The sequence below is a fragment of the Epinephelus lanceolatus genome, chromosome 3 (assembly GCF_041903045.1).
Source record: "Epinephelus lanceolatus isolate andai-2023 chromosome 3, ASM4190304v1, whole genome shotgun sequence".
In the NCBI taxonomy this organism is placed as follows: domain Eukaryota; kingdom Metazoa; phylum Chordata; class Actinopteri; order Perciformes; family Serranidae; genus Epinephelus; species Epinephelus lanceolatus.
The window spans coordinates 36,327,925-36,351,916 of record NC_135736.1 but is presented as its reverse complement, the minus strand read 5'-3'; the positions used below and the strand labels follow the sequence as shown (position 1 = coordinate 36,351,916).

The following is a 23,992-nucleotide window of genomic DNA, read 5'->3' as shown; positions in this document are numbered from 1 at the left end:
ATGGTAACTGCACCATGGAGGAGCTCACAGTGCTGCACAGCTTTGTTAAATTCAATGAAGTCACAGAAGCTAGAGCATCTTGACAGACTACTATCAGACTTCATTGGGTTTGTGTGTAGGATGACTTCAGTTAGCCTGGAGGCCTTGTATATATGATGTCAGACAAATAAGGCAGAGGGTGGCAGCAACATTGTGGCTGCGTTCAGACGCCACTGCTGCAAAAGTGGCCACATTGAAATAGGTAAAGAGGAAGAATGTTGATCTGTACATCTATAGTCAGAGAAGTATAGCACAGGGATGCTCAACTTGCTTTACCCAGGGGCCACTTTTGAAAAAATGACAGGAAGCCAGGGGCCAGTTTTTAGCATTTGAGGACACTTGAGACTTAGCCCGCACTTCTGTTGGGGGAACCTACCCTGACACTTATTTCTTGATAAACAGGCTCTATTTTGAGCGTTTTTAATGTTATTTTGCACACTGAGGTTTTTTTTCATCCGAGAAAAATCGTTACGCATAGAAACCTTGCAAACTGTTCCCGATGTGTGTCCTGTTGCCACATTTTCTTCACTGATTCTTGGGCAAATGTCTCTAAAGGCTTCTGACAGATACCAAAAATGCAGAAAATCTAACCTGTTCCGAAAAATTTTATAACGGACTAAAGTTTTGGATGAAAAACAGACTGGAACCTCTCAGTTCACTTTTAATTTCCAACGGGTGTCATCAGCAGCCATAGATCCAAATGCCTCTGGATGCAATAGGATAAACCAACAACCAGTCAGACAACTGGAAACAGACTACAGCGTGCAGAGGTGAGCTGTGATAGTGTAGTATCAATATGTCCAACGAGTGTTGCCAACTTTGCCATCAGAATTGAAAACTAGCACTTGAACATAAAGTTCCACCATCAGCTGCAGCCATCTTGGTTGTTTTCACACACTGTGATGACACAGAGCTGGTTAAAAATTGCAAGGTTTACCTTGAGCGTGAAGGCTCTGCCAGTTATCAGTCACTATATAGAACATACCTGTATTAGATAGACGGCTGTGATAGGCCAGTTTTGGGCCTGGTTGGCTGGAAATCTGTTTGAACAGGAGAGGGTGCAGATGTATCTGCCAGAGAAAATAAAGCAAGGCTACTATTTTGATGCTTCTTAATGCACTATGGCACCATATATGCAAAAAATCCAGTCTGGATCAATTTAATATCTCTGTGGGCCCCCCGGCACCTACTGGGTTGTAAGTTGATTATCACTGACACTGAGGATTGCCCATTGAATTAATGGAACCAGAGATGTATGAGTTATTATTGCCTCCACCTTACCCTCTGGATGTTTTGTTCTGAGTGGGAAAATGTCAGTCACACATTAAATATAGATCTACTCATGTTCATACTACCATATGTTTAAAGTCACTGGCAGGTGACTGTTGTTATCACTATAATACCTCTACACTGCTTATGTGCATGAACCCAGCTTCACAACTGTGTCTCTGTCTGTGTTTTCAACAGTCCTCCATCAGAGAGTCAAAGGGAAGAGTTCAGCATCCTCGAGAGGAGAATCCAGCCAACAGATTCAGGTATAAAAACGGTTCTTGACATAGTTTATCAGAGAGTTTATGGAAATAAAACACCACTCATATAAGATTTTGGTGTAGACCATTTTAGATCAGCAACATAAGCCCAAGACTAAGGTGTGTTGATGCTGGTAGTGGTCTGAGGGTGACAACAGCATCAAGAGTCTGGTCCTAACGGCTAAGGCAGTCTTTGTTAAGACCAGTCTTTAGAATGGACTTTACGTCGGTTGCATCAGCCAAATTGAACCTAGTCCTAACTAAGCCAAACTTTATGTGAATGCCACGTCAGTGTGTGTTGCTAGGATACAATATCATTGCTGTCTTGCTAATTTGTAGCTGATGCTAATCATTTCTAATTTGCAGCAATGTTATGGAGGGAAAAAAAAGGCAATTTCACAGACATTGAGATAAGAAGGTTAACAGAGCTGCTACCAGCACACCAATATGCAGACTGTCAAGCACCCAAACATTACAAGTAGTGAACTTGGAGAGAAATAACGGAGGCCATCAATAGTTGTTCAGAGTTGATCAGCGTTTGCTCGTGAAACAGTGTGAAGGAAAGTGGAAAGACCCCCTGAGCAAGGCAAAGAGAGACATTTCTGCGAAAAAATCCATCCAACTGGCAGGTTCCTCCCCTGAAACATCAATAACATCACTGTTGTTATTTTTGGGAAGGATTCACCTTTTTTTTTTTTACTGATTTGGTTGGTGCTGGTATGGACCAGCCACCGGGGGAGAGTGATGTCTCACAGATGGATGTGGTTCACATTATCAGTAGCAACAAGAGCAGTGACCTTACTGTGAATTGCGAAGGCTAAAGCCTACATGGTGCGAACCAGCGTAGATATTATGTTAGACTAAGTTCAAACCAATGTAGCTAAGGATCCGGTGCAGGCGCTGTGCAACCGGCCCCAGGAGCTGGAGTCAGAGACAGTTGCCGTTATTTCTATGAAACCTGATGATAGTGAATACATATTATGTGCAGTTGTTAACTGGTAAAACATATTTTCTCTCTCAGCTGCTTTAGTCTTGTGCGGTGCTGATTATGTGACAGGCTCCAACCTGCCGAGCCACTCAGATGTTCAACTGTCCTGTTTCACTGGACACAGAATACAGGTGAGTGCCTCTTTATTTTATTGGTGTGTTTGTATCTCCACCAATATGTCGTGAAAAACTTGTGACTTCTCTCATGTTTTCTTTTTTTATGTGCAGGGTCCAGTGTTTTTGCTGGAGGACGGTAAATCAGCGATCTCTCTTAATGATGCTTTAATGTGGGCAAAGGTCAACCCTTTCTCCCCTCTGGGAACAGGACTGCGCATCAACCCCTTCTAACACACACACACACGCACACACACACGCACACACACACACACACACACACACACACACACACACACACACACAAAGAGGACATACCAATTGACGAAACAAAGGGTTCACAGTTTGGAAGGAAGGAAGAAAAGTGACAACTGGACTGAAAACAACATTTCTGTGCTCCAGCTAACTGGCCAACTGTATTCCTTATATAACTTAAAAAGCCAATACAACAACACATCTCTGAATCGGAGGATGATTCAGTTTCAAACTCACTCATAGTAATGATAGATAATCATACTGGTTAGCTGTTATGTGATGAGAACTTATAGCCAACAGAATCATCATGCTTCAGTTGTGAAGGGGGATTCTTACTGAACGCCATGTAATTTATTCCCTCCTTTCTCCAGTTAACAACTTCTCAACATATGAGTATGTATATACAGGGTATAAATCTGAACTACTTTCTTCTATCGTTGTAAAAAAAAAAAAGAAATACTGAAATAAAGCAACCATTGCATATTTATACAAGACTTGTCCATGTTGTTTTAAAATCATATTTACATCAAAAATGAAATGTGTGTGAATGCTGACAGCTGAATAAAGTGCTGCTGAAAATGCAGAAATGTGAAAAGCATTGCCTGAAAAACATTAAAGCCCAACTGCATTGAACTGCACTGCTGAAAAACTCAGAAACTGAAACCAATCAGTGAATCCAGCAGAAGCAGAAGCAGAACTTTATTACCTAAAGAAGCTAAGAAATTAAATGCATCACTAGAAAAATGTCTAGCTAAACTGTTAGAAAGCTAAGTGCCAAGAGTGATACTGTCTACTGTTATTATACACATATGATTATTGTCACACATGCATACTATCAGATATTAATATATTATTATTAATTATAATATTATTACTTTCATTAATGTTGTTGTAAGCTACTGCCATTACCGTCTATCCTGCATCTCTTTCTGTCTGTTTCTCTCTCTTTCTGTCTCATTGTGTCATACGGTTTACTGTTAATTTATTATGTTGATCTGTTCTGTACAACATCTATTGCACGTCTGTCCGTCCTGGAAGAAGGATCCCTCCTCAGTTGCTCTTCCTGAGGTTTCTACCGTTTTTTTCCCCTGTTAAAGGGGTTTTTTTGGGGAGTTTTTCCTTATCCGCTGTGAGGGTCCAAAGGACAGAGGGATGTCGTATGCTGTAAAGCCCTGTGAGGCAAATTGTGATTTGTGATATTGGGCTTTATAAATAAAACTGATTGATTGATTGATTAATTAAAAGGCAGGAAGACAATATCGTTTGTATTTTAAAACGTGTTAAAGGTAGAAAAAAGTTGTTCTTAAGGAGCATAAAGTTTTGACATTTGAATGGTTTCTGTAGGTGAAAGCAAGCAGCAGTAGTCGTCTACGACCAAAGAGTGTATGGAAGAAGAATAATTAAGAGTCTCCTATATTTTGGGACTTTTATTTTGTAAATACATCCTACTTTGGGTGGTTCCCATGAGGTGTGGTGACATGTCTTTGGACTCTAACCACTGTGTCGCTGAGCATCTGAAAACGTCTGCAATTAGTATTTATGGTTGTTACACTGCTATGCTAAACCTGGCTCGTTAAACTGCATCAGCTAAGGCTAGCAAGCCTGTAACTTAGGGCCTATCCCTAAGTGTAGCATGAGATGTGAGAAATGTGCCTGGATTTCCCTGACTCACCACCAGGCCACCGCTCTTGCTCCTCGTGACCAGCTCCCTCTGACCAGACGATTCTGCTGGACACCCTTCAGGTGCTGTCAGACCAGTGTCTTTGTCACTGTTCAGAGTGAATGTGTAATTACATGGATAATTGGTGCGTGGCATGTCAAATGCTTTCTCAGTCTCTTTGTCTTCAGAATGTCCTGCCTACGGCATCTCCCTCTCCGCTCAGCTCAAAGGCCTCTCCAGCTCTCCCTCCAGGTGCAGCTAATAGCAGCTACCACCTGCCTAAACCACACCCACAAGACATTCATTAAACTACCAATGAAAGGTATCATAACAGTGGTAGTGATTGTGACGTCATGTCCAATAATGATCCATTTAAACCCTCTTTTACAGGAAATATTGATCATATTACTGCTATGAAAGAAGAAAATGGACGTGTCCTTTTCTTATGGCATTTGACAGTTCATATGGTTGTGATCAGACGGCCACACGGTGACGTCCACTCCACGTTCAAAGATTTGTCGGCCAATTACGGGACGGCCATTTTTTAAAAACATAAATACATGTTTATCCCATTCATGTATATTTACATGTAAATGATATTCCTGTCTCATTGTTGTAAGCCTGTGGTGTTTGTTAGAACCTAAACTCTTTATCCAAGCTGCTTTTGCACACACACATGAAAGAAGTTTTCCTTCAGGGTTTTCTGTCAGTGAGTCAGATGACATGGTATAAAGAGCGACAAAGCTGATGTAAGAGGGAGGATAGGTCACACACAAGACTTTCACCAGAATACAAGGGTTTAAGTTCTATGTGGGTCAACTTGGCCTTATCATTTTTAGACGTAGTTGACTTATTTTCATTTCATAGAATGTATACAGCTGCTGAGTGCACACTGTGTACTTAAACTTTAGCCGAGTAGAGAATGTGAGGTTGACGTCTCACCTTGTTAAATGTTTTGTACGGGCGTGCCATTTTGTGAGGATCGGCTGTTACCTGTGCCTGCTACAGTGGTAAAGCAACAGTATTTGGACAAAGTAATCACAGTAAACAACATCTAATTTTTGGACTGAGTGCATACACTTTGGTAGGAGAGATAACATGTGCATACCTCAGAAGATGGCGTGAGGTAGTTTCATGTATCAATAAATGAGCTCCATATCTCCCATATTAAACTATTCCATTATTTTTTATTTTTACACAAATCAAATAAAACAGCTGTTAAATAATAATTGTTACAGTTGTTGTGAAATAACACTGTTTAATCAAATAAGCTGCAATATCAGTCGTGCCTGAGGTTTGATGACACTTACGGTTATTTATATCCTGTAACACATAGAAAGCTTGATGAAAAAGACAGACCTGTAAATTTGGTTAGCACTGAGAACACTAGACTCTCTACTTTCAATTACCATCATTAGTATAATATTACTAACACAGGGTGAAGTCTGGTATGTTTGGACACTTTTTGGTAAATTTTATTTTTATTAAGTTCAGTCATTAATTTATTAAATCATAAATGTAACTTAGCTATTCATTGAAAAAAGATTGACCAACTTTAGATGGGGTCTAATCACCAAAGACTTTTCACATTTCTCATATTTGTGTGCAGATGTAAATAAATATTAATTTCCCTCAGAAGGAGTCTCTCCTGATTGACACATAGTTAGCAAGCTGATGCTTAGCTAACATTAGCTTCACAGCTAAGTAACTTTTTAACAAACTCGTTTTAGCAAATACATGAAAACAATAAAAGCCAGTCATTTTTTTTTTTTGCTAATTCAAAATAAGCATAATTTTTTTTGACTTAACTTAAGACTTGTTAAGATTTGAAACTCAAAGTTTTGAACTTGAGACTTGTTAGTCTTGACTGGGACTTGAGTGCAAAGACTTGAGAATTACATGCGATCTGCAAAACAATGACTGGTCCCACCTCTGATTATAAGTCAGACAATTAATAAAATGCAACATCCTGCAAACATTTTCATTGCTATACTGTTTTAGCTGCAGCACTCTTGTTACCAAAAACTCAACATGCCACATAGTGTCACACCTTGCAAGATTTAGGGCGAGTGATTTTCTTTTTTTTTTTTTTTTGAGTCTTTGCTGTGCCCGTCTCAGACCAGTTGACATGATTGTTTCATGGAAAGCACATTAGTTGTAACGATGCAATAACATGTTCCGAGATTTACCGCTAATATTTAAAGAGCCCGAGATGTAAAACCTTATTTGTCCCAATTTACCTGACTTCACCCCTTATTAATCAGACATTAGAATATTACTGTTATTTACATAGCATTCATGTGTTCATTCAGACAGGCCTATATACACAATCAGGTCAGTTTCCCTGTAGAATCTGAATGATGCTCTGACACAGTTCTGATACAAAGTCCAGCAGCAGCCACGTGTCCTGAACCGGAGTCTGGTGTGTTAATTTCAGACAGGATAAAGCACTGCATGATTCTCCTCCTCAGCAGCAGCACAAGCAGTTCAGTGTAACAAGGCTCAAGCGGACAGAGGCTCATAGGTGTGGAAGTGGATTCCCTTGGAGCAGGTGATCTTCATCACCGCTCCGTGCAGACTGGTGTCCGTAATCAACCTCATCATGCCCTCCGCTATCAAGGATGGCCTGGAGATAATTGACACAGAGAGGAAATGGCAGATTAGACGAGATTAAAAGAAATAAGAGAAATAAAAGATAGAGACACACGCTCACACACATTCAGAGGATGGCTGATAATTAGTGATGTATTTTCTGTGCAGACCATCTTAAAAATATAAAAAATAAACCTTCTGTACTGCCCTCACTTAGAGAGGCCGTGTGTTTGTGTGGTGAGTGTGATCAGGAAGTCATCTAGCCTCAACTTCCTGTAACGCTAAACACTTCCCTCCTGCTGCTTGTCTCTGAACTGCAAAGTTTTCTGACATCAGATGGAGCGATAACAGCTCAGATCGATTCTTATCATTAACTGTAATGAACCCCCATAGTGAGCTGACGGAGGGCCTGTTGGCACATTACATCTGATCTTTCATAGCTGTCCTGGTATGTGAAGCACAAGAGCATTTATGTCTGCGCTTTGGTTCAGTCCCACTCAGAGCGGCTCCAAATAAACACTTGTCATGTTTCCTGAGAGATAAAGTGTCATTCAGCTGCCAAGTGGACTCTGGGCCACTTGTATGAAATAAGAATGTAATCAGAACGCAGACAGAAACAGGCCAGAAAGAGGCTGAGTGGCTCTGAGTGTTTTCAGCACCGTACATTTTAACTGTAGCTGTTTGGAGAGAGCCAAATGGCAAATCACTTCACAAATAGAAAATCACCACATCTCACGTATGAAGTGGAAAGTGTCATTTGTCAGTACATTAGTAGATACGGCTCAACAGTTTGTTCAACGTCTCCTGAGTGTAACACATGTGCACAGTGTCCAAACTGTACCTTGGCTTTCAGGGAGATTTTTTGTTGACATGGCAACCGCCTGAATGTGCCTCAAAGTGAGACTGCAAGCCTCTCAAGCTGCAAGTTTACAAACCCTTTTCTTTTTTTAAGGTTATTTTTTCAGGGGCTTTATTACAGGACAGCAGGAAAGAGACAGAGAGAATGGGGATGACATGCATGAAATGGACTTTACGTGGCATAAACTCTACCTGTTGAGCGAGAAGACGCCCCACTTAGACCTTTTTTCTGATACTTGTGTTATTGTGAGTGATGTTTCTGATATAGCAATGCCACACTATAATGGTGATGGCAAAAATAGCATGCCAGTATCTTTACTAACCCTTTGAAACCTGAGCAAACTGGCTTGATTTCTTTTAAAAATGTGGGAAGAAGGTAATGACCCCAAAAAATAGCAAGAAATCAGTAAAAAGGGAAAATTAAAAACAAAAAAAAAATAGTAAAAAAAACAAAAAAAAGTTAACAACAAACAAACAAATAAATGACCTGGAAAGAGTGATTAAAAATTACAATAACTATTATCATTATTATTATTATTATTACTACTACTACAAATAAAGTTTTCGCTGGCTTTTTTCTTTTCCCCCTATTTTTTAAATAATTTTCTAAATTATTATTATTATTTTATTATTATTTATTTTTATTTTTTGCAATTTGTGGGACATTTCTTCCCAAGTTGCTCACTGGCTTTTTTTCCCCCATGTTTTTTTTTTTTTTAAAGGAATCACACTAATTTGCTCAGGTTTCAAAAGTTTAAATAATTGCAAAATGTGTCTCAAAGCAGCACAAGAAAAGTGATATTGCTCCAGGTTTCAAAGGGTTAATGCAATGAATCACCGTCATACATGAATCATAAATAAGTAGTCTAATTTTGTGCATGATTCATGATAACAAAGGTCAGCAATATAGCAATGAATGGCAAAAATTACAACATGTCAACCTTTTAGACAGCCTCCAGAATTTTGCAAACCATGTTAGTGAGGGAAGCTTGTGTCTTACACACTAACCACAAACCCTTAACGCAAACCAGCAAGACATTGTACATCTCTTGCAAAAGCAAACAGTTCTTGCAAAACTCTTAAATTCTTTTTCTTGGTTTTGTCTCTACAGTTCACACGTATTCGTTGCTTCATGAGCTTACTCAAATGATGGTTTGCTTTTGCATGAGATGGTTTGCTGGTTTGGTGTTTTAAACGGCCCTCAGTTTGTCTGTCAAAATATACTATATGACGCCTGCCACACTATGTTGGAACTACGCAGGGGGAACACCACCCACAAACAGAACAGTTACCTAACAGCAGATATCTTCTGCTACAGCATAAGCGCAAAGGCAACTAGGAACGTCACCTTTAGTGAGCAGTGGAAAGTTGAGTACTTTCTCACTGAAAGATAAACAGTTGCGTTTGTATGTTTTTAATAACCCATATGACATGAGAAGCAGCTCATCCCAAGAGACCTTCACATTATCATTTCACACTATCTTATCTGGGCTGCATTTAAAAAAAAAAAAATGGACTTGATGGTGTAACGTTTTGAGATTAGTGTGTTTTGTTTTTCAAAATGATCTTGCAGTTTCAAAGATAGTATCTAAGCAATGAGAAAAAAACTGTAAATATTTTCTAACAACAGAATGTATCCAGTTATGATTCAGAGTGTTATCTGCACTCAGTAACATTTCACATCTCCCTGTTTCATGAAGAGTATTTACATTTTCTCAAAACAAGTTTATCCCATTAAGCTACGTTACCTACCTGTGCTTCAGTTTGGTGTTTACAGGTGTTTAAAAAAATTCTAAAAATTGTCTTAAATATTCTAATCTTACTATTGTGAAGCTTGGCTGCAAACAAAATTTCTCAATTAAAGACATTAAGCCCAACTAAGCTGTAAATTCAGATTCAGATTCAGATTCAGAATACTTTATTAATCCCCGGGGGGAAATTGTTTTTGTTCCAATGCTCCGTGCAAAGTAGAAATAGAAATACAGCATGAATGGAAACAAGAGACAAAGATGAAGATATAAATAAGATACTAAAATAGACAATGAAATAAATAAAATAAAATATTAAAGTAGACATTAAAATAAAATAAAATAAAATATTAAAGTAGACATTAAAATAAAATAAAATAAATAATAAAATAGTAAAGTAGACAATCTGAAATATATACAATATACAATGAAATGGTTGTAGCGTTATAAATGAAATAAGAATGAGTAATTATATTGTGTGTTTTGTTTTATAAATAGCCAAATGAGTCCGATCATCAGAGGGAGGAGTTAATGTTAATGATTTTGTTTAATGATTTTGGCTGATTTAAACTTTGTGTCATCCATTAAACTGAGAATTACAAGTTCCAAACATTCTCCTTTGCTCAAGAGTAAACCCCAACATTTATCAATTTCTTGTAAATGTTTTACCCTCAATCAGATGTCTCCTGGCAGCTGGAGATAATCTGTCCAACCATCAACACTCAGGCTGCACTTCCAGGAACCAGTGCTAGACTTCATCATGTTTACTCAACTCAGCTCTCACTCAGCTCAAATTTATTTACAACTCAGGTTGAAATGCTGTACAAAAGGAATAAAATGCTATGAGAGGCACCATAACTGTCGGGCACACAGCACCAACATTTAGAGACACAACACACACAGGCACGCGTCAGAGAAAACCACATCAGGGGGACTCAAACACTAATGAATGAAAGTAAGTTTTGAGCCTGGACTTAAACAAGTCAGTGCTGGGGGCGGCACTGATTGGGAGGGGGATGCTGTTCCACAGTTTGGGGACAGACACAGCAAAAGCACGACCACCCCTGAGCTTGAATCTAGAGCGTGGGACTAAGAATGAAAATGACTGATTACTACAAGATAATTTAAACCTTTGCTGTCTCAAAAAACATATTAATAAAAATGCTAAATGGACCTGCACTTGTATCGCGCCTTATTAGTCGTCTGACCACTCAAAGCACTTTTTACACTTCGAGTCATGTTCACCCATTCACACACTGGTGGCTGAGGCTTCCGTACAAGGTGCCACCTGCTACACAGCTTTTAAAACACTCACACACTAATGGAACAGCCGTCACGAGCAATATGAGGTTCAGTATCTTGCTCAAGGATGTTTCCAGGGATCAAACTCTTGATCGTCCAACTAGTAGACAACCTGCTCTATCTCCTGAGCCACAACCACCCTGAAGTGTATATTAATGTTCACAAAAGCTGCAGGAAGTTAGTTTCCACTTGCATATCTCAACAATAAATTCACTGTATGCTGCATATGTGAAACTGATCTCAGATAAATGGATCAGCTTCACAAAGAAGGAGAATTTTAATGACAACGGTGACACTTGTGTGAGCTAACTTACTGTAAAACTCCAAACTTGCTCATCCTGAGTTTAAAATCATCCTTGAACTTGACGAACTTGCCCATGTTGTCCTCATGTTCCACCGTGTGCAGCAGGGGAGTGTCGACGAAGGCCGGACACAGGACGTTGATACGGACACCGTAGTCGCCCTGAGAGGACGCGTCCTGCAAGAACATGTGAGTCACATCTCAAGCTTTGAGTTACCGTGAGAACATCCTATTCTACGATAAATAAAAATAACCTTTTATGCTTGTCTTATTTACTTGTGTGTCTTACCGCCATAGCTCTGGTGAAGCCAATGACTCCATGTTTAGTAGCAGTGTAGACAGGCTGATGAGGTGAATGCAGAAAGGCTGAATTACAAAGAACAAGAGGAGACACAAGGACAAACTTGTTACCAGCAGAACAATCAGTGACCCTGTTTTCATTCATGAGCCGAATTCTTGGAGTTGCCATTGTTGGTGAAAACATGGTGTCACTTACACTCAGTGTTTTCACTATGAGCTTCCCTCCATACGGTGAGTTTTAAACATGCAGGCTACAGTATGTCAGTAGAATAATAGGGTGTTTGCTCTTTGAGGGGGACACATCAGGGCTGCTCCCAAACACAGCTGCATCTGCTTCTGAACAGCAACTACTCGTTTTAACCCCTGGAGGGTCACTTGATCCAGGATCAGTGAGATAAGGCTCGGCCCTTATTTCTCACAGCTGCACCACAACGTCTCAATCTGCTGTTTATATTTTCCCACAATGAAGAGCATCAAAAATACTGTTTCTCTTTCTTTCAAAAAGTCACTTTGAGCAATGAATAATACTTTATTGATCCTCCTCCAGGACATTATGACTGTCAAACACCTAATTTTATAAATTCTGGTGAAATATTATGCATCAATTTAAGGTGGAAATGTCTTTGATTTTGTCAGAATAAAAGCCCTCTGTAACTTTCATTCTTTTTATTGAGGTGAACAAATGCCCATGTTCTAAATTTTGGGTGTCTCCTGCATCCCCCCCAAAATGTACACCTATGTATGCAACACCAAATTGCATCTGCAGCACAACATGTGAGTCTTAAGATATGAACGTTTTTACAGCAGGAGTAATAATAGCAAAACAAACAGTAAACTGTAAACAGTTGGTTTGAATCAACGTTCAGAAGGTATCGATAATGGATGTCATTAAAAACACATACATCTACACACACACACACACACACACACACACACACACACACACACACACTAACACACTCTGTTTCATTCTTTCTCCCCAAAACAATGTGCTCGGAGTAGTATGCTTGACCATGTTTGGACAAGTCTATGTTTGCAGTGGTAAGTGCACACACATACCACACACACACACACACACACACACACAACACATAGATGTTATCACAAGTGAGATAAGTGAGAAATGATTACTACGCCTCTGCCTCTGCTGGAGGCTGAAGTGTTCGAGATCTACGAGATGATGTGTCCGACTACAAGCACCGAGAACATCCTCTGGAATCTTATTAAAACATACAGAAACATCTGGAAACATGCAGCTGCAAAAACCTGCAAACTTTAGTGGAAAGAGTCGATGAATACAGCTGAAACTAACAGAAGAAAACTTCATTCGTAACAGACACAAAACTCACCTGGAGTGCATACGCCATGCATTTATCATTACATTACAAAACATGCAACTTACAGTAAGTGCGTTCAACCATGTGGATGCAACTCAGAAATTGCAAGAATCATGCAAGCACATAAACTTGACCAAATATTACATTTAAAGGCAACTCTGGCTCAACTAGATAAAGTCGACTGACCAGACAAGAGCAGCCTGCAATCAGATTCAGGTCTACTAGCATCACAAGAACAACACACGTTTAGACAAAACAGCAGATGGAGCAGAGTGATGCGGAGAAATGCCTACATGAAAAGTAAACATACTCAGCCCAATTCAAACAGTCTTTAAGTGAGTTACCCTCAGAGGTCAAAAATGCACTCTGATGTTTTTTGCCTCTTATAGCTCAGAGTTTCTCAGAGTGGGGGTTGTGGACTTTTTCTGCCATAAGGAGCGAGTCTATAATATGTGTAACATAAAGTTGTAACTGACTGAGTGTGTCAGCATGTCCTGAGAAACACTGACTGTGGTTTGTGATGTCTGTCACGACCACAGACTGTGAAAGCAAGTGAGAAAAAAAAAATCTGGTGAATTAAGTCTGATCTAAGATGTTTCGTCTCTTCTGTGTGTCACTTGAATTTGTAGTTGGCAACTTTTATAAGAAAATACCTTTCCATATTTGCTGGAACTGTCTCAATATTCACACAGCATTAATAATCTCTGAGAGCATTCATATTCCTCTGCCTACTCTGTTGCCTTGTAGTGCTTATAATGGCATTACTGCATTTGAACAGTGCACTAAAACATATTTCTAAAACATTTGAGGTGAGGAATAGGCAGTGCAGTAACAGACTTGTGAGTCATATTTGATCAACACGTCTGGTCATGGACTTTCCATGTCCACACATGACGTGACAGGTACCCCTATGTGTGTTGGTTGTTGACATTCTGGGACATTGTGTCAAATTTTGCCTGTTACATGCATTGTCTTCTTTCAAAATACACTTCTGTTTTCACAGGACAACAGGTCTGCATGCAGTCTATTTCAAAATAACCACACTATGTCAGAGAATTGACGTTTTTTTCCCCCTCCAACAACTAACGCACGTGGTTGAGTTTAGGCAACAAAAGCACGTGCTTAGGTTTAGGAAAGACGGGTCAAACAGGGTTTGACTTGGACCCATCCACCATTACTCCCACCTACCCAGTCGGACTTTCATCCTTTTCCTGCCGTGTTTCCCCTGATGCTACTATAACGGCAGCCAATCGTGTATCATGCCGATGTTAAAGGATGCCTTTTTTCGTTGGTTTCTAACGCCGCAAGTCACTGCCCAAGTGCCGGATTTCGACCGCTTCGGAATGAGATCTGGCTCATTTGATCAGTGATACTAAGTTTAACCGCAGTTAAGCAGTGATTGACATGATTGACAGCTGCGTTACAGACTCTTCAGCTCTGATTGGTTGTTTTTAGTGTGAAAATATGACACAAAGATATGTACATAAAAGTTACCAACTGTAGCTTTAACGACAGGTGAAAAAGTTTGGTTTTTTTCATCTGAGAAAAGACTGGTATATAACAAAGTGTGGACCCCTATTTGATGATATTCTATCACCTGCCAAAACTTCTTTTTCACCTGTTTTCACAGATGAACCCTTGGTTTCCTGAGCTGCATACAGTTTACATGTCGGATCACAACCAGGAGGAACAGTGTCCACACACAAACATGATAAAAACTACACTTTATGTACAGTTTTACTGGAACTACCACACCATAGAACAGGAGCAGCACCATCAGCTGCTTGTTGGAGGATCCTTGACCCCAAACTAACACCTGCTGGACCTTCTCTGCTCAGAGCCGAGGCCTCTCAGGAGAACAAGACCAGCAAGACAAAGGAAAACTGATCCAGGTGGGAAAATGTTTTCAGAGAGGAGCTAACTTTGGATCCCAGAGTCATGAAACAAGTTAGGTCACAGTAGTAATGTTAGTTGGCGTGGAGTTAGTAGGAATCACTCATTAACTTTCGTTCTTGCCCCGCTGCCTTTCCTCCCTAACGCCACTGAATGCCACTGAACGTTAGACTATGATGGCAACCAGCTGTGTTCATGTTGACATTAAAGAACGACTTTTTCATCTGTGTCCAACGCCGCAAGTCACTGCCCAAGCGCTGGATTTCAATGACTTTGGAGTGAGACCGGGTTGCACCGCTAGCTGTCACTACGTCCCACTCACTGCTCCTTTAATTAGGAACATATTACCTACGAATTAATAACTACTTCCAGTCACATGAAAAGGTCATGCAGTGTTTGCTTTATCAGGGTATGTTTACATGATGTCATTGGGTGCTTCTTGCAGGATTTGTGTTTTCTGAGTGTGAATAAGATTGTAGCTTTTACAAACCTGGCTTGGGATATATATATTGGCCCTTCAGAACAATGTAAAACCATAAAAGAGCAGGAATTAACTTGTAAAATCTGTGTTTGTGTGTGTGTGTAAGTGAGTGAGGGTGTGGGTTTGTAGAGAGCAAACAGATGAGGAGAGGATTTTGGAGGAGTGTGAGCTTTTCCATGACGGAGACAGAGGCGCAGAATGATCCAAATTCCAGATTTCAGTTCTAGGGGCTCTCTGCAAACCTGTCATGGTGGCTTTACTGTAACACACACACACACTGGAGGAAGAGAAGAACTGTTTTCATTCCTTCAGAGACGTGAGATATTCATCATCTGTGACATTCTGACATAAATAAAGGAGAATGTTTGGGGAGCCGTGGGTTTAACGCTTCTGAACTGAACTGAGGTGTCACTGAAATTTCAGTTTCTCTGCTGATGTTTTTATCTTGCAAATCTATTGCACACGTTAAATCAGATGGATTGACTCATATTCTCCACTCTGTGACTGGAGACTATTCAAAAGGCCACAATGCAGCAAGGTTCCAGATGTTGACTCAGAATTGAAAGCACATTTTCCATCCCACCATCCAACAAGGTCAGTCCTCAGGGTCAATCTACAGTCATGTTTTTCTCCATCCTTTGTGTTCCTCAGAACTCTGCAGTATTACATAATCCACATTTCAACCATTCCTAGTGACAGCATGATCCCTGCCATCTGAATCAAATTTTCTTTTTACTTTCAATACGTATACAAGAGCTGACCTTTCAAAGTACATACTGTTGCATGGAGTATGCTTACATTTGGACGTACCACTTAGTCATAATGCGCCACAAACTTTGACCCTTTTGCTCATACATCTGTCGCAGTGCGTAGTATGAAATTTGAAGTTAAAAGAACGAGTATGCGATGTGGAACACAGCAAATTTCAATGTTATTAAAGAAATATTTGGTCCAAAGAAGATGCTCTTATCATAACATTGGGCTCTCTATGCAGTAGAAAGAGGCAAATACTTTTGAAACTGGTGCTACATGACCAGAGAAAACAGAGGAAAAGGCCTGTGGCATTCATGTTTGCTCAAGAAGTAAAACATCTACAACTACTAGAACGCACTGCACTGAATCAGACTAATACAAAAATAAAAAAGACCCCTGTTGGTGGGTGACATAATGCGAGCTCGGTCGTTTCGTCCACAGGAAACAATATTGTGGCCGGCTGGTGACAAACTATCTTTTGTTACAGTAAAAACATGTTTCTGAAAACATCAGAGACAAGTAATAGGCAACACAGTGACAGAATCTTGGTCCATATTTGATCAGCACTGCTTCCGTTTGATGTCAGTTTTTCCACCTCCATTCAATACAGGAAACGGTATTATGCCCAATTCTTGCTCACAGATTCTCATACTACAGCCAAACAGTGCACTAAAACATGTTTCGGAAGACATTTTTAGCGAGAAATAAACAATACAGTAACTGAATCTTGGTTTATTAGCTTGGTCTGAGTTTGAAGGGGAGAGAGAAAGAGAGAAGGGTGGGTCTTGCTTTCGATCTGCTTCTACACATCATGTGTCAGTGGTGGTGGGCGTATGAAAATGTGGAACTACAATCTGTAGTTTCAACAACAGCCCTAGAGCAGTGGTTCCCAACTGGTCCAGCCAAAGGGTCCAGATTTCTTTTTGATCATTAGTTCAAGGTCCAAATAGTTTAATATATTCGAAATCATACCTGCGTTTGGCCATGTGGTTAAATTAGTTTGCCGTCTCTGTCAAGTAGCTGTCAGTTAGTCACTGACTCTACAACAGGAAATCACTGTCACTGTACTTCAAAATAATGTGGTTTTTTTTGTTACAAACTTGACAATTTTGTGAGTCACTTGCAGTCCATTCAGAATGGACCCATGACCCATTAGCTGGAAACCACTGCCTTGAAGCCAGAGCTGCGCAGGGAGATCTGGGCGCTGGTAAGATGAAGGGAATTTTAACATTGTTCATTTATTTACATACACTACCCACATTGTTACGATACAGCTTGTTGAAAATCAGTTAAAGGTATCCTTTAATGTTACTTTGGAGATAAAAGATAAGTCATCGCATTTATTTTTCATTCTTATTATTTTTATCTATTTGACTGATCATCAGTCACTTGAACGCGTCTTTGTCATCTGTCACTGCGACTTCTGTCAGCTGTTAATGAGCTATCATCTGTTTGTGGATCAACTGATGTTACATATCTTGTGCTGTGCAGAGGATTGTGGGTCAGAATAGCCAGAAAAACATGCTGGCTTGCACACTGCAACATGCGACTGGATGCAGTAGGACATCCTGGTGTTTTTGACACACTACATTTGGCATACTATGTCACAATACTTAAACTTTTTGTGGCATACAAACTAGTATGATGGTATGGGTGTTTGAACGCATCACAGCATCATCCCTGCAGTGGAATGTATATATGTGTGTGTGTGTGTGTGTGTGTGTGTGCGTGTTACCTGCCATAGAGGATACATTGATAATGGTACCTCCGTCCTTGCCGTACTCTTTACTCATGTGCTCCAGGGCCAAGTAGGTCCCTTTGATCACAGAGGTCTGTAACAGATAAAGAGACAGCACGTTCACTGTGGTAATCTTTACAGCAGACAAGCACAGCAGCACATAAACAGGAAATGAAACTATAAAGAACGTGCCAATATACTGATAAGTAAAGCTGTAATCATTGTGTTTCACTGAGGGCATCTGTTTGGACAGTTCTCTATGTGGAAACCCAACAGAGAAACCCTGTGTAGTGACATATAATATGTAGCGTCCACTAACTGCCTGCTGCTGTGTCATCATGGAAGCCATATCTTTGCAACAGCAGTTACAAGAGCTGTGTTCACACCATAATCAGACGACTGGACAGTATTTTCAAAGATGTGTAGAACATGAAAAGCAGCCTCCAGTAAACACAGAAAGATCAACTCAAAAAGGCGTGCAGCAGGCTTTCATCAGATTGCAGATCATCTGACCAGGACATGAAGAGATTGGCTGAATCTCTCATCTCTGTGGAGTCTGAGGGTCAGTCCAGGGAAGTTTCAGTTTCAGGGAAAAGCTGGATTTTGACCTTACTCAGATAGAGATCGAAAGGGCCCATCACACAGGAAAAGAATCCACTAGGCTTGCTGCCCAGGCTGACGCCAACAAAGTACAAGGCCTGATAACAAAAAAATCTGACGGGCTTCACTCCATAGTGGTCAAGCTCCCACAGTAAGGTTCAAGGACAGAGAAGCAGTGCTGTGGAGGGAAAACAAACCCAAACCGACAAATACATTAATCAAGGAGGATTATCTGGAAGCTGTCACACCGAGAAGAAAAGAGCTACTGGAAAAGATGATGGAGGAAATAAATAAATGAATATGACAAAAATCTCAAGACAAAAGGTCTAAAATGCAACAATTATATTGCACAATACAAAAAAGATGTTGGACAGAACAAAGAAAAACACACTACACTGGAGATACTGTTAGAGTTACTGATGCTATACCAATGTGCTAAGTAAATTTCATGTAAGCTTGCTCTTTAGATTAGTTGGATTAGTTAGAAGAAATATATTAGTGCAGTAAATTCTTATCAGACTTTATCTTTTTTGATTGCACATGCTCTCTTGGTAATATGCGGTTAGTCATACAAATGTTTAGTCCTCATCATTCTGATACTTAGATAAAATGCTAGCGCCCTGAGGGACCCGCACAGCTGATAACATCTTTTGATGAGGAGGAATATCCTCCTCTGAATGTCATCAAAGCCCAAAACAAACAAATACAGACAGACAGACAGATAAGATCATGTCATTTAAATGGCCAGTGCCAATGTGCATAAAACGAAATACTATTTGACATGAGTCATTCATTGTAACTGGTGATGAGTGATGGCTGTGATGATGCTGGCGATGCTGGCTCCCTCCAAGGCGCTTATTTTTTTTTAAATCTTTTATTATTATTTTGACATGTTTGGGATGTTCTTGGGGACAGTGCACAGGTGAAGTCGAGACTTTACAAAAAAGTAGCGACCAGGTGCCAAACCTTAAGCAGTACGCATCCAGAAGGAAGCTACGAAAACCCGCACACACCAGAGAAAAAAATGGAAGCGAGGCGAAATGCCAAGCGGACAAAATTCTTTCAGAAATGAGAATGAACCTGGGCCGGCTTTCACTTTCACCGGCAATACTATTTAAAACAGTAGCCAACAATTACGGCATCATTTCAGGCTCACAGCCGGGCAAACACATTTACTACCCGCAGGGGACATGGTCTTGAGTCACTGAGAGCCTCATACAAAGCAGATACTGCTGCTCGTACAAACAGTCCTTCCTCCCCACATATCTAATACCCAGGTCAAGGAACAAAAGATTTTTATGTTGTACAGATTGAAAAGCTCACAAATCACACGTTTGTGAGTCATTATTTTCAGCTTTATGAATACGACTGACTTGACCTGACTGAAAGTCTTCATTGTTTCATCTTACCAGGTTGACTTGTATGGTCTTCTCCCAGTTCTTTTCGTTGTTGATGCCAGCGTTGTTGATGACGATGTCCAGACGACCAAACAGGTCCACGGTGCTCTGGAACGCATCTATGCCACAGAAACAAAAAGCCATCAGTGAATTACTTCTTTCAGCTTCAGCTCACCCACACCGGAAAACTACTAACGAAACGTGGCGTTACATTACTTCGACACATTATGTTACGTTGGTAAAATAACTCAATGTAGACTTTTGCTTCAACACAGGACACAAACACTGGTCCTCTGCATGAAAGTCCTGTGTTTGTTACCTCACACACTAACCAGACTTTGTTGCTCTTCATACTACGTCGGCTTCCTTCTTTGCTCCCGTCATATTTATAGACCACTAGAGGTCGCTGCCTATCCTCATTCATTCATTCATTCATTCATTCATCTTCTAACCGCTTCATCCTCTTGAGGGTCGCGGGGGGGCTGGAGCCTATCCCAGCTGACATCGGGCGAGAGGCAGGGTACACCCTGGACAGGTCGCCAGACTATCGCAGGGCTGTCGCTGCCTATCAATAAATATAAATATGGATCGCAGTTGCTGCTTGTACAAACAACACATTTTGGAGGACAGTCTCCTCTTAGGATGTTTGAGTACTAGATAAACTTGCAAAAAATTGCATCATACACATCCTGAGAGGAAAATCTCAACTGAAATGTCTGCATGAAAGAACGTGTGTTTTTCCATTCCTCTGTCAACACAAATGAGGAATCTCTTCACTGCAGAGTTTCAGCCTGCTTGTTTTGTTTCTTTGTGTATGTTGCCAAACTGACTTCAGATATGTTAATTAAATATTCACAGAGAGACACTGTGAAGGTGCCATACATTAGGCGTTTACACAATGAGCCACTAGCAGGTTGTTTATTTTCCTACGTGAGCAGACAGATAAACAGCTGAAAGGAGACACCTGAGGTGGTAAAGCCGGCATGTGTCATTGCCTGCCGCATTCCACACTTGGATACCCCACAATTAGAAGTAAACATACCTGCTTTTAACAGACTAATTTACCTATCAAACACACACACACACACACACACACACACACACGTGCACAAATGAGTCGCATGTTCTGAAGACGCTTACACGAAAAAACACACATGCAAACATGCACAGCTAACAAATGCACGCAGTGTGCATACTTGCAAAGATGCATGCATCCATGTAAACACAATTAATCCCTTCTTACTGCACACACACACACACATACATACAGGCACACAGTTTCATTAGCTCCACGCAGGCTTACAGTGTGTGTCCACATCAAACTACTATCACACAGTAAGGAGCAACACCAAACAGCATTCCACAGCCGTAGGCCTGCAGGGATTTACTTTTTCAATGTCAGACAATGAAACCTTGTTCCTCTTTCCCGCTTACTTATTCACTTACACACGCTTTAATTCTCTGCGTCTTCTCTTTCTCACCCAGACACGCCCATGCGCACACACACACACACACACTGAAACATCTGCAGAAAAGCAAAAGGTTAAGTCAGTTCAGAGCAGTATTCTGCTCACGTGGAGCTACGAGCAGGCATTTTGACATCTAATCTGAAATAGACTAAAACAAATGATCGTGTGACTACAAAGCAAGACCAGGCAAGCTCAGTCTTAACTGGACCATGAGTGCAGCTGGTGGTGAGATACACCTGAGTGAGCAGACTTTGCTGTTTTTACAAATGTCTGTTTGACTGAGCGCGCTGAAAGCAGCTATCACCTCAGTGCGCAGGAACAGCAACTCTGTCCAAGAAATAGTCTCTACAGGTTTTAGGTTATTTTAAAGTCACTTCCTCATTCATCATGTGCACGCTGAAAATGAGTTCAACCCTGTAGTGAACAGCCATGTTCTGCAGGCTGCATAAAGAGTCATAATAAGTGGCTATTGTGTTATGCAATGACCTGGATAACTGAATACCTGATCTTATCTAAAGTCTTCACACTGCGTCACTCAACGAATAGTAAGGACAGGCATTGTCCAACAGTCCCACAGACAGTCTTACCTCTCAGCGCTTCTCCATTGGACACATCACACGGGATAAAACAGCAGTTGCCTTCTCCAAACTCGGCGTCCAGCTGTGCCTTGCACTCTTCACCACAGGTCTTGTTCAGGTCGACCACGGCCACCTGGGGGACCAGACTCTGGTTGTGAGTTGGACTTTTTTAAATTCACACACACAGCAGAGGCGGAGGAAGTTCGGTGCTAAAAATTGAATCCAACTCTGCAGAACAGAGTGCTGAGTCAATGTAGATCATACTTTGGTAAACGGCTACATCTGTTAGGTCTGTGGTTTGACAAGTGTCAGTAAATATGGGTCACAATATACTACACTGATGACACAGCCCTGTTCTGCAAATAGCCAAGTTTCAGTTCTCAGGAAGTTCTCAGAAACTATTTTGCCTCTTAGAAAAAGGTATGCATGTTTCCTTCACTGTCTAAATAATAGTTTAAACATGCAATGCCTCTTGGCTAATCTCAAAACATTACCCTATTCTTTTTAGACTCATCATCTAAGACAAGTCATCACTAGCTCTGTTTCAACGTATGTACCTTAGAAAACTCTAAAAGCAGGAGTGCAGGAACAATGACAGATTCGTTTTTAAAAAATGTGATAAAACAGTAAAGATAAAATGTTTAACATACATTTCCATGGTGTTAAAACAGTCACAGTAAAGTGTGAAGTCAACCCATCCTAGTTGAATCACTAAACCACAGCAGTTCAGTCCAGCTTGTGTTTGAGCAGTGGAGATAACAGTCATGTCAGCAAACAAGAGTTTGAGTTGGATCACAGAGCATGTGGCAGTGAATTCAGCCAAAAAACAAAAGCAAAAGCACTTGTATTTAATTTGAAGAAAAATAAATAAATAAATAATGGAGACGTAACTCAAGTGATAAAGCAACTGTCAAAGCAATAAAAAAGTTATGTTCTATCTCTTCTGTATAGTCATGTTCTTCTTGTTAAACTTTTGTAAACTTGCAAAGCAAAAAAAAAACCCTCTCACACTCGTAAACTTGCGTAATCAGACTGAGCAGTACTGACCTTGGCTGAGCTCTGAAGCAGTGACTGGACCACAGCTCTCCCAATGCCCTGAGCCCCCCCGGTCACCAGAGCCACCTTCCCATTCAGAGACATGATCCCAGCACAGCAGCAAAACCCCTCACACTTCCTCCTTCTGACTTTACCTCTCTCCCTTTCTTCTCTTTCTCTCTCTTCTCTCTATGTCTGACTGAATCTTCTTCTCTAAGTCTTTTTTTTTCTGTCCTTCTCTGTGTGTTCATGCACCTATCTGCTCTCTGTAACACAATCACATAGGCTTTCTCACCCCTGTGTGTGTTTTCACGCTTGTAGCAGGGCTGTTTTCCCTCCCTCCCTCCCTCCCTCTGTCTGTCTCTCTCTCTCTCTCTCTCTCTCTCTCTCTCTCCCCTTCAGCTTATCAGTCTCTACAAACACTGCACTAGCGACAGAGGGAGAGTCAAAGGCTAAGTAAACTCCGTAGGATAATAATTATAGGTTTTACCCAGCTTGTTGTACCTGCCCTCCTGCCTCCTCCCACTTCCTTCACACCTCCTCCTCCCTTTTTAAACACTCTTTCGCTCCACTCCTGTTTCGTTAATACACCTGAGCGCTGCACACGTCACTGTTTATATAAGAATCTGTATTTCTGTACATGAAAAAAAAAAACTTTGGCCACAGCAGCTTCTTAAGTAACTTAATTTCACACTCTAATTTCTCCTCTTCACCACATTGATGTTATCTTATTGTGTGTTTTCTGACTAACTTCTGTTACACATAATGGAAAAACTATTCAGTGATACATTACACTGGGTTCAGGTCTGTGCATGTTGACTTTTAAACTGTGCTGAACTTAATGGAAAGCAATAGCTGCTATGTATAAGCCAAGTGTAATAACACCACTTTGGTACTTTAAAGGGAACATTTGCCACCTTTTATGTGGATGTCCAGTCGGTGCTGATGGTAAATGTGATGAAATCCTTAATGCGAGTTCAGCAGCTGCAAAGTGTGCTTACTATATCATCAATTGTGGTGACAGTG

General features: G+C 40.6%; 2 protein-coding genes across 2 annotated transcripts in view; one reads left to right on the top strand and one right to left on the bottom strand.

The window, feature by feature from the left end:
• Positions 1–3,416, top strand: part of wdr17 (WD repeat domain 17) — a 32,678-nt gene extending 29,262 nt beyond the window's left edge. Inside the window, exons 30-32 of the mRNA XM_033623821.2 lie at positions 1,507–1,574; positions 2,590–2,687; positions 2,784–3,416. Of these exons, the coding sequence (XP_033479712.2) occupies positions 1,507–1,574; positions 2,590–2,687; positions 2,784–2,903 (286 nt within the window). The 3' untranslated portion in view covers positions 2,904–3,416. The remainder of the gene's footprint in view (positions 1–1,506; positions 1,575–2,589; positions 2,688–2,783) is intronic.
• A 2,335-nt stretch (positions 3,417–5,751) lies between these two features.
• Positions 5,752–23,302, bottom strand: hpgd (15-hydroxyprostaglandin dehydrogenase). Its single transcript, XM_033623843.2, has 7 exons — positions 22,979–23,302; positions 21,941–22,064; positions 19,897–20,003; positions 17,885–17,981; positions 11,675–11,751; positions 11,399–11,562; positions 5,752–7,210 (listed from the first exon to the last, which is right to left on the bottom strand). Exons 1-7 carry the CDS (start codon positions 23,069–23,071, stop codon positions 7,087–7,089), a joined length of 786 nt encoding a protein of 261 aa, XP_033479734.1. The 5' UTR covers positions 23,072–23,302; the 3' UTR covers positions 5,752–7,086.
• Positions 23,303–23,992: the final 690 nt, after the last annotated feature.